The 10,771-nt window shown below is 31.4% G+C and overlaps 1 protein-coding gene across 1 annotated transcript; it reads right to left on the reverse strand.

Moving 5' to 3' along the window:
* Window positions 1-36: 36 nt before the first annotated feature.
* On the reverse strand, window positions 37-8,647 carry LOC136784371 (phospholipid-transporting ATPase ABCA3-like). Its single transcript, XM_066744979.1, has 25 exons — window positions 8,361-8,647; window positions 7,748-7,875; window positions 7,302-7,662; window positions 6,912-7,219; window positions 6,677-6,835; window positions 6,239-6,479; window positions 6,005-6,172; window positions 5,717-5,904; window positions 5,468-5,632; window positions 5,288-5,396; window positions 5,034-5,188; window positions 4,789-4,950; window positions 4,514-4,724; window positions 4,196-4,433; window positions 3,964-4,123; window positions 3,678-3,891; window positions 3,071-3,592; window positions 2,851-2,976; window positions 2,537-2,776; window positions 2,134-2,406; window positions 1,757-2,064; window positions 1,522-1,669; window positions 1,220-1,430; window positions 866-1,079; window positions 37-787 (listed from the first exon to the last, which is right to left on the reverse strand). The coding sequence occupies exons 3-25, from the start codon at window positions 7,618-7,620 to the stop codon at window positions 572-574; spliced, it is 5,055 nt and encodes a 1,684-aa protein (XP_066601076.1). The 5' UTR covers window positions 7,621-7,662; window positions 7,748-7,875; window positions 8,361-8,647; the 3' UTR covers window positions 37-571.
* Window positions 8,648-10,771: the final 2,124 nt, after the last annotated feature.

Raw genomic sequence — 10,771 nt, forward strand, 5'->3', positions numbered from 1 at the left:
AATCAATGGTTTTTCTTTTAAATAAACTCAACTGTCTATTTTCTTTAAAAGCATATATATATATATATATATATAGGGTGAGGCAATTAAGCCGCCCCAAAACATTAATACGAAAAGACCTGTATACCAGAGTAACTATAGGAGATATTCAATTTCCACATATGACCTTTCTGAAAGTAAATAACAAAAAGCTTCGAAGAGGTCCTATGTAAGAATTTCATATCTTTTATAGTTAAGGAGATACGCGTCTTTCTCCATCCATATTTTGGGGCGGCTCAAATGCCTCGCCCTGTATATATATATATATATATATATAATATATCTTATTATTGCATTACATAGCGCGCGCAGAATAGTTCATTTTTAAATACTTTTAGTCATATAATATGTATACATATAAGAGAATATATCAATATGAAAGTAGGCAATGTTTAACCATAGACGAATCAATCTCTCGTAACATATTGCTCTTTTTACAAAGTTAATAGTAAAATAAGAACAGTTTTAAATACATGACAAATGTGCATTTGATATATATACATATATATATATATTAAAATTTCTGTGCAAATTAAACTATCACGGATTGACTAGTTAAATCATTTGAATTAGTATTTAACGAAGCAGTCGTGGTTGCACCCCGTGCAAATTGTATGAACAATTGTTCTAAAGATGCCGATAAAACTGCAAAATCTTCTATACAAGCAAATCTTCCTTTCAATCCATTCATTATTTCATACATCGCTTCCCAAGAAGCATTATCTTGCACGTGGTATTCAAGAAAACCCTGTTAAAAACCATATGTAAATTAAATAATTAATCACAAGAGTTATGAATAAGGCTATACAAGAAGAATAACGATTACCAGATTTTCGTCTCTTAATTCACAGTTCAGTCTCGACTGAATAGCATCTTTGATCTCCTGGAAATCCTCGCTTGATCTATCCGGATGAATCTTAATAAGAATGTTGTGACCGGCTCCAAATCGCTGTTTCAGCTCTTGACTTGCACCAACGCAAACAAATTCCCCCTTCATCATTATGACCAGTCGATTACAAAGAGCTTCGCACTCCTCCATACTAAAATCAATCAACGTACAATTTTTATTTTAATTTTACTTTAATACTAACTTATGCGACAATTGTCCATAAATTATTGTTCGACAGGTCTGTGTGTCTCATCTCCCTCTTAATATATTCAAGTATAATAATAGTAATACCTGTGCGACGTGAGAATAATGGCTTGGCCAGCAGCTTGGCAGGATTGCAAAACGCTCCACAATGACCTGCGGGCAGCTGGATCTACCCCTGTGGTCGGTTCATCCAGTAAAACTAACGTTGGACTTCCTATAAGAGCCATCGCTATGTTCAGACGTCTCTTATTGCCCCCGCTGTAAGTACCGCTGGGTTGTTTCATACAAGCAGTCAAATCTATTAATAAGAATTTCACGTGTGCAATTAATACATGCGTTGCGTTACATCTCAGTCTTTTTTAGCCCAAAATATATAATATATCTCTTACTCAGCCTGTTTATCCATTTATTTACTTCCAATTCTACGTTCAATTCCGGTACTCCACGCAATCGTGCGAATAAACGCAGATGATCGAAAGCATTAAGAGATTTTAAGAGTGCGTCGCTTTGAGGACAATACCCCATTTGAGCAAGATACTAAAGAATGAAAGATAAAATTTTGTTAAAGAGTAACCACACTTGTAATTCGCCATACCTAAATCGTCATAATGTAAATCTAATTACGTCTTTTCGATCGGAATGAACGCTTGACTTTCCTAAGTACATGATACCACTGTTTGAAAATTCTTCGCCAGTTAGCATTCTAAATGTTGTACTTTTGCCAGCACCATTCACCCCTAATAATCCGAAACATTCTTTTTCTTTTACTCTAAAATTTACATCCTTTATAGCCATAATCTTTCCATAATATTTACTCAGCTCGTAAGCTAAAAATAAATTTTTATTTTCCTCCTTTATAGGGCTGGATCGCTCAGCGATTCCGACTCCGGCTCCGACTCCGGCTCCGGCCTCGTTATTCCGTCGATTAATTTCTGCAATTTAGAAAACTTCAATCAGTCCTTGAGAGATTATACGTTTGATATTTAAAAGAAATATCTAACCTTCGCTATTTAGCCTTTTTATTTCGTAAGAGATTATTTCTTTCTCTTTCTTCACTTGGTCGTCCATTACGGTATTCTGTACTTTTAACGACGCTCTCCAATGATTTAAGAACAATCTTTGGAAGAATTTTTCTTCTAGCATAATAAGTATAACAAAGTAGATGAATGGCGTTACAGCCAAATATATCATGCATTCGTCTAAATTTATATCTCCTTCGAAGTTATTGAAGTAAGGAAGAGGATTTTCACAATCACCGTCACCGCACTTCATATCTGTCGAATAAAAAACACCATCGTTATTAATCGGGAAGCAAATATTGAACGATCAAAACCTTTTCTTTCTAATTTATTATTATGATGATAGTTATTTTCATATCATCGATTATTCCAAATCAATATTTACCACAGCACTTATCTCTATACTTGGATTCTGCATTTAAACAAGCAATCTCTAAAAACTTTACAAATTCTTGCGGTAAACGCCTACAACGAGCATTTTCTTCAGCTGTATAGAAAAAAGCAAATAGTCCATGGAATAAACTTATGTGGGGCACCAATCGAAAAAGTTTCTTCTGTATTTTATGTAATATATTCAGACTACTGAAACTTGCAATAACTTGATGCAACAAATACTGTATAATAGCTGTAATAAGAATAAAGGTACATTAGAGATCTATTTCAAGTGACAAATTATAGAAATTCAAATTAAATATTTACCTAGGCCGATAGGTGCAAGACTCATAATAGTTGTTACGGTATTTCTCGATTTATTAATAAAACTAAATATGTAGGCCAATATCAAAGCATTAAATCCAAAGAATATCAACATTAGAGTTAGAACAGCTGAAAGAAATTTATTGCACGGTTAATAGAAGTTTATTGCTAATTGAAATAATAATATTAATAATAAAGATTTGCAGCAAAAAGCATTACTTACACACTTCGGTGAAATGAAACATTCTAGTGCCTAAGATAACATCCATCGTGCAGAACGTAATTAGCGCAATCATTACTGTAACTAAATAAATTGCAAAGTCGAAGAAAAACATAACAGCCCAATAGGAAGCTGATGTAACGCCTGTCATTCGCTGAAGCTGTTTCACCTTAGTGGAGGTTTCCAGTAAAGGATGAACTACAAAAAGGGCAACCGTTCCAAAGAAGAACGTACAAAATGTTAAAACGCGTGAAATTGATAGCTCTTCAGCGCTGCTAACGACCGTTATTGAAGCTGAAGATAGAGGTAAAAGCTGGACGGAAATCTCCAAAGACGTGTCATCGCCTGCTACCATTTTAAGTAAAGTATTCGATATTAGATTCACGGTAAGCGGAACACCATGTTGCGCTATACCAGAATAAAAGCCATTCGCATGAACAATGTCATCGGTATTATTAAATTCCGCCGAAATTATAAAGTTGTTGCGGTAATCCGCTATGTCTTCGATCGAATGATTTAAAATAGCTACAAAAATTGAGGATGATTAAAACAAATTCGCTCACTTATCAAAATTCATAGTGAATCTTTAGTTTGACCGTTAATATATTACCGTTAGAAACACTTGTATCTATTATTTGTTTCGAATATGCCTGAAAAGAATCCATAGAATTTTTATAGGCTAAGGCAAAACTTCCTATGTCAGCGCTATAGAATGATTTTGGATTTCTGTACATGTCCAAGCTTAGCGGCAAGACGCGTAAGGATGGCGTAGATACATTGTTTCCTATGGCCATCAAGACAATAGATATTACGGGAAACCCGAACTGCAACGGTAAAAAGTATTAAACGCAACTCGTGTAAAAGCAGACGCCTCTATTATCAAGATATAAACTTACAATCATTAATAGATTCTTCAAGTCTTTTTGAGTATATTTTATTTTTTTGTACAGCAAAGCCAAAATAGTTTGCTTATATAATTGAAAGCCCTCTAACTTTCTCGCCGAAGTTACCAGCAATTCGTTTAAATGTATGTTATTCTCTTCCTTTTTAATTACGCTGAAAATCAATTTTGTTAATATTAATTTTACAAATCATAAAATTCTAATATGTCTTACAAATGTTGCATACTTCAAAAAGACTTGTTCAAGTGTAATCATCGACACACTTATTCCTGTGATACCCAGCTCTCTTTTCTCAGCTTCAATTCTGTCTAAAGACTTAGGTAATGATTCGCTGTATGGCGCACTTAATATAATTTTTTCACTATTCGCACTGACTTGTTCAGTGTCACTTGAAAATTTAGCGATTACTTTTTCAGAGCTACACCATGATTCTGTTGATAATGTAATTTCAATTCGTCCCTGACCTTAAAAAAGATAATATACATCAATCTTCCAATCCTAAACTCAAACGTTGCAAATACATAATCATTTCAACGGTAATTACCGTATTTTTTCTTCAAAAACATGGAAGTGCCATAACTCTTCAAACGACCGGAATGTATTATTGCAACTCTATCACCAAGCGTGTCTGCTTCTTCCATATTGTGAGTACTCAAGAGTATTGTTTTTTCACCTCTCATTTTCAACAACAGATCCCAAGTATCTCGCCTGGTTTCTGGATCCATTCCCGATGTAGGCTCGTCCAAAATTAAAGTCTATACAACAATTCTTATAAATACAGAATAAATAGGTTTCACTTACTAACCGTTCTAAACTTACGCTAGCACCGCCGATGAGCGCCATCCCAAGACACAATCTTCTCTTCTGACCGCCAGATAATTTATCAGCTATAAAATTTTTCTTTTCTAATATATTCAATTTTTCCAATAACGAATTCACTTGTGTTCTCACCTCTGACCTTGTTAAGTTTTTATGCTTTAACTAATAATGTAATTAAATTAATTTTAGTTGTTAAGCAAATAAACATTTATAAAATCGTAGCTGCAACAGAACGCAATTCTTACCAAACCAAAAAATTCAATTTGTTCGTACACATTCAAGTCTGGGAAAACCATATTTTCTTGTGGACATAAGCCCAAATTATTTTGAATAGCATTCAAATTTGTTTCAATATTTAACTCATTTATAAAAACTTGACCATCTGTCTTACTGGTTAAACCTGCCATAATTAATGTTTAAAAAAGAAAGAATTAAGTAAAACAACTTACATACATTTATTTTCAAGAATTTATAACACAATCGAGATAGTATATTTTACCTGTGAGAATTGACATTAAAGTAGTCTTTCCAGCACCATTTTGCCCAAGTAGGGCGGTTATTTGTCCTTTATAAAAATCAACAGAAACACCTTTTAGGGCATGAACCATCTAGAAACAGCGGTTAAATTTAAATAATTAACGCTTATATTCGTCCCTTTCACTAATTATTAAAAGCTTACTGATTTTCGTAAGCAGCTGGTACTGTAAGCCTTCTTCAGATTACGAATTTGTATCCCAGGTATGAGTACACCACTTGCAACAGTTTCAAAATCTTCTTGGCTTAAAGTTGTATAATCAATGCATCCAGCCTCCCTGTCTTGATGTATCTTATTATTCTTCAAAAGCTACAAAAAATATACAATTAATCTCAAAATTTCGGCATCTTTTAATGCATATACTATTCATATATTTTTCATTTATAAACTAACATCTAGAAAATACAAAGGATTCTTTGATACTCCGTATGCTCCAGGAAACAGGGCATTACAGTATATTGCTAATATAAAATGCAATACAGCACCAAGAAGGGAGAAAATCATAATAAATCCTAAACTTCCAGTAACGCCGAAAACTGGATTCCCCACAAAGAATAGATTAGACCATTGAATACCAGTCACTAAAATCGAGAAAATCAATTAATATATTATTACAGTTTCGTTTTTTTTTCTTCTTAATTTCATACATAATTTTTAAATGAAATTAAAGTTATTACTCACTACTGATTTCGTATGAATTCACTTCTTCAAAAATCCTTATTAAAAATATATTGGGAAAAACCAGTCCCAAATATGAAAGGATATTATAACTTTTTTCTCTTATAAAATATCCAATGAGTGAAAATAAACCGAGATTTATTATCATTAGTACTACAGTTACAAAGCGAGCTGTAACGTACAGATAAGTAATTAATTAATAATACATATCAGTTTTTCAAAAGGTTATATACTTACGTTTAGAAAAATATGCAGCAATATGATAACCAAAGGCTAGTAAATGTGCAATATGAATTGTCATTGCTAACCAAAAGAGAAAACTATTTCCGTAGTATAAAAACGGTTCGACGTTCGAAGATAAAGTATTCTTAAATAATACTGTAATCGGAATTAAATATAAAGTACTAGACATTAAACCACTGACTAACCAGCTTAATAAATTCTGGTATAATTTTATCCCATTCAAATTCATTAGGATCTACAAATTAATTAAATTATAATTACATTTTATTTAATATAGAAAATTAAATTCAATAATGAAAGAAAAATTCAATTACATTTATCAATCAAACAGAGGAGAATTTATATAGTAGAATTAATTAATGTAAAATATTGAACATTTTTTATGAAATTCTCAATTATAGTAAATAGAAATGTTTTAGCAGAAGCACTTACATTTATACCCAAATATTTCTCTCTTGCTACAAAGCCAACCTCATTGCATAATGGAATCAAAAATGCTATAAGAGCAAATGAAGCTGCTATTTCTCTCAGTGATATATCCTTATTGTCTATCTTTATGTAAGGAGGATACGGCATTTGTTGTATCGATATCTAATCAAAATTCAGGTCATACACACATATGATCCAGCATTAATTCAAACCTCGATGAAAATATATCAATACTTACAGATACATTATTTAAAGGGTATGTAGAGCTATCGTTTATAAGCACTCGATCAACACATATTTGTAATTGTACAAATGGTATACTATGAGTATAGCATAGTTCACCATATCCTTCCTCTTGTGACAATGCATTTTGATATAACTCATTTGGTATTATTCCTGAATGTCTTATTTTATATTTTAAAACTCTTTGCGTTGCATCTATTTTATACTGATCGAATACTACTACAAGTACTTCGCTCATAGGTAATGCTGCCTTCTGTTTTATGTAAGCATCCATCATTTCTTTCTCTGTATCAAACCCTCGTACTGAGAGAATACATAAATCGACATAAGCATGGTACAGCTCTTGTAGTTTATATGCATTTTAATATACATTTGTAAGAATTACCTGAGTTAGAAGAGACAGGGAAACATGATCTGGTCTGTTTTATAATTCTTGTTGTGTCCTTATTATTTGGAATGAAGTATAAATAAGTGTATGATATTTGTATACGCTCCATTAATTCTGTTTCATTTCGTATAGGGTAATAAGTACTTTCAGGTATTTTAATAGGCGTTTCGACACTGAAAGCTCTTACAGCTTGCGTTAACAAAAATAGTAGCAGTGGTATTACCATTTGGAAAAAAAATATCATTTTCCATTGTCTTTTGCGTACAATAAAATTTTTGTACATAATTAAGCTAAAAATTCTGAAAAACTCCATCATTTTAAATTGCTTATGTTTTAGAGGACAAAACGACTAAACATCCTATAACCAAAGGTTAAAGAAAAGTATTAAATTAGTTAGTGATATTGATATCCAGAAGTGTATATACTTTAAAACTTCATCATACCACACTAAACCTTGAAAATATGCTCAGCTGTGTTTGTGTAATTTTTTTACCTACTCTATAGTTTCTTCTAGTATTCATTTATCAATTTTCAGCATAACACTTTTTAGTAACCTTTTAAAACATTTTACCTAAAACAAAAAAAATGTATATATAAGAATGAAAGAAATAATCCAAAATACATAATATTATATAAGTATGAAACTGAATGGAGGATGTTCACTTTAATTCATCCCAGAGACTAGACCTTCAAAATTCACTTATACTCTAACTATAAGACTTATATACATCTTTCCCCGTAGGACCTCTTTGAAACTCCTATTGATTTAGATGCATAATCAACATTATGCAAAATATTGATTACTCTTGTTCTTACATAGACAAATGTAATCTTAAGCCAGAATTCTTTGGAATGAATAGAAGTACAAATACTTTATAATAAGAGCTAAATAAAAAAGTAGAGCAAATTTCATATTGCTCCAAAAGGTCTCTCAGAACAATAAAACATGTCAAAAGTTAAAATTTAATATAAATATCTTAAATTATAAGCAAAATATATTGACAATTAGTTGAATTATACTCTAAATTAGCATGCAATTAATAATAAATCACATACCAATAATTTAATGAACAGGCGTTTGCTCCGTTTCCTTCTTGAAGAACCAGAAGTCTGATATATATGTAACATGAGTAAAAGCGGTATGAATCATCATTAAAACGATTGAAACCGTACACGCATCACGCATTATCATTATCATCTTATCTTATCATTAGAAGACATTTAAACGCATATTTTAATATTTCCTATATCTGTTAAATACTGTTACTTAAATCAATTTAAATGTCATCCATCTGTGTCAAAACATTCAACTATTTTCTCTACTGTTCTGTCAATACTGTCGCTTTACATATGCTGATTGCTGACGTAAGACGTTGCTGACATATGCTGCATATGTTATATCTATAACTGCACAGTGCATGCTGAAACTGGGCTAGAAGTGGGGGGTGTTTTGGGGGGACAATTGGCAGAGGTGGTGGGTGGTGGTAGTGTGGTAGTAGTGTTGTAGTGGCCACTGGCCAGTGCCCAGGGCCAAGTATACTATAGTTATAGTGACTATTAGTTACTAGCGACTAGTGAGTATTGGTGAGTATATGTAGTCGGTATAGTCAGTGTAAAACTGTGTAGAACTGGAGGCACTTGTATGTATGTACAGTTTCGGCCATTAATCTTGCGTCAGGCGAGGGGAAGTAGAAATTAGAGGGGTGAAGGGATATCTAGGGAGTTTGTCCGTAGCTGTCAAATGGCGCGATTAACCCTTAATTTTGGATTGTAAACAAAAGTAATGTTTTCGGAAAACGATTGCGGAAAAGAAGGAAGAATTTTAATACATAACAGAGAAGAAGAAATATATCAGATGAGTATAAATTAATAAAAAAAATGAAAATTATTGTGAATTTTTAAGAAAATATACTTTGTGGTTTTTTTATTTTTGTTACAGGTGAAATCCTGTTATGATGGCTTTCTATTAAGGAAAAAAGTTCTTATAAACAAATAAGTGCAAAAGCATTAAGATATGAAGCATTTCTTTGTGGCCCAGTCATTTCGATAATTGTGACTTAATGTTATAATAGTGAATGTGTAAGCGATTAGTGTATATACAACAAACTCTTATTGTAAATTTAATAATCTTGTATGACAGTTTTAATTGCTATTATTTTAAATTAAAGCTAGTTTAATTAACATATTATTTTTATTTCATCCCTTTCTCAAAATTCTAAACACACATGGTAATTACCTATTCTTGTAGTAGTCATATATTCGTTAAAATACTTACAAAATTACAACTGTTTTATATTTGTAAAGCATAGCTTTTTGTTGCAATGATTTTTATTATTCAATGTGAGAAAAATTGCATTGGGTTTAGGTAAATGTCTTATTTATCCGCCACATCCTTCCATATCTTATGCGACATTTATTTGGCTCTGTTACACTATTTTCTTCTAGTCTACAACATATAACATTAATTTTTTATTCATTTATACATACACACAGATCTGACAATACTACTCCTGAGTTCATCTTGTTTTCAGCTTCAAATAGTTTTCCAACTACACGCATGGATATCCATTTTGAATATAGAATACTTATTTCATTTCATCTATTATGATATTGTTAAGATTGATAGAAAGATATCAATTCTTTGCAAATGATATTTTATATATCTAGTAACTGGATTAATTAAGGTTTTAGAACAGATAAATTTCACAAACAAATAGGACTAACAAAATATGTATTATATATTGAGGAAGGATATCCAAATGTGAATTATTTGAAGCTAAAAGCAAGATGATTTCAGCAGTATACTTAAATGTACTGGAGAACAACATCCTCTCAAATATAAATCCTATGGAAGAGATGCCAAACATTATAAGTAAAATAATTCAAGTGTTCATTCTTCAAATTTAATAGAACAATGGTTTACCAATCATCTTGACATTTATAAGATTAATTATTCAATAGAATAGCCATATCTGAGTGTATATAAAAATAGCAAAAAAATATTGGTATATTTTGAAAACTAAAAGAAAGAACTAACAAGGCAAATAAATATTACATAAGATATGGAAGGATGTGGCGGATCAATAAGACATTTGCCTAAACCCAATGCAATTTGTCTCACATTGAATAATAAAAATCATTGCAACAAACAGCTATGCTTTACAAATATAAACAGCTGTAATTCTGTAAGTAATTTAACGAATATATGACTACTACAAGAATAGGTAATTACCATGTGTGTTTAGAATTTTGTGAAAGGGATGAAATAAAAATAATATGTTAATTAAACTAGCTTTAATTTAAAATAATAGCAATTAAAACATTGTCATACAAGATTATTAAATTTACAATAAGAGTTTGTTGTATATACACTAATCGCTTACACATTCACTATCATAACATTAAGTCACAATTATCGAAATGACTGGGCCACACAGAAATACTTCATATCTTAATGCTTTTGCACT

The sequence above is a fragment of the Prorops nasuta genome, unplaced genomic scaffold (assembly GCF_024137725.1).
Source record: "Prorops nasuta isolate Cenicafe-Biocafe unplaced genomic scaffold, Cenicafe_Pnas_1.2 PNAS00053, whole genome shotgun sequence".
Classification (NCBI taxonomy): domain Eukaryota; kingdom Metazoa; phylum Arthropoda; class Insecta; order Hymenoptera; family Bethylidae; genus Prorops; species Prorops nasuta.

Excerpts from the sequence above, each read along its gene's own strand:
- LOC136784371 (XM_066744979.1), bottom strand. The coding sequence starts at position 7,620 with ATGATGGAGTTTTTCAGAATTTTTAGCTTAATTATGTACAAAAATTTT. Across the intron at positions 6,480-6,676 it reads AGAAATATTTGGGTATAAAT|ATCCTAATGAATTTGAATGG; the intron begins GTAAGTGCTTCT and ends ATTAATTTGTAG. Across the intron at positions 788-865 it reads AATTAAGAGACGAAAATCTG|GGTTTTCTTGAATACCACGT; the intron begins GTAATCGTTATT and ends GGTTTTTAACAG.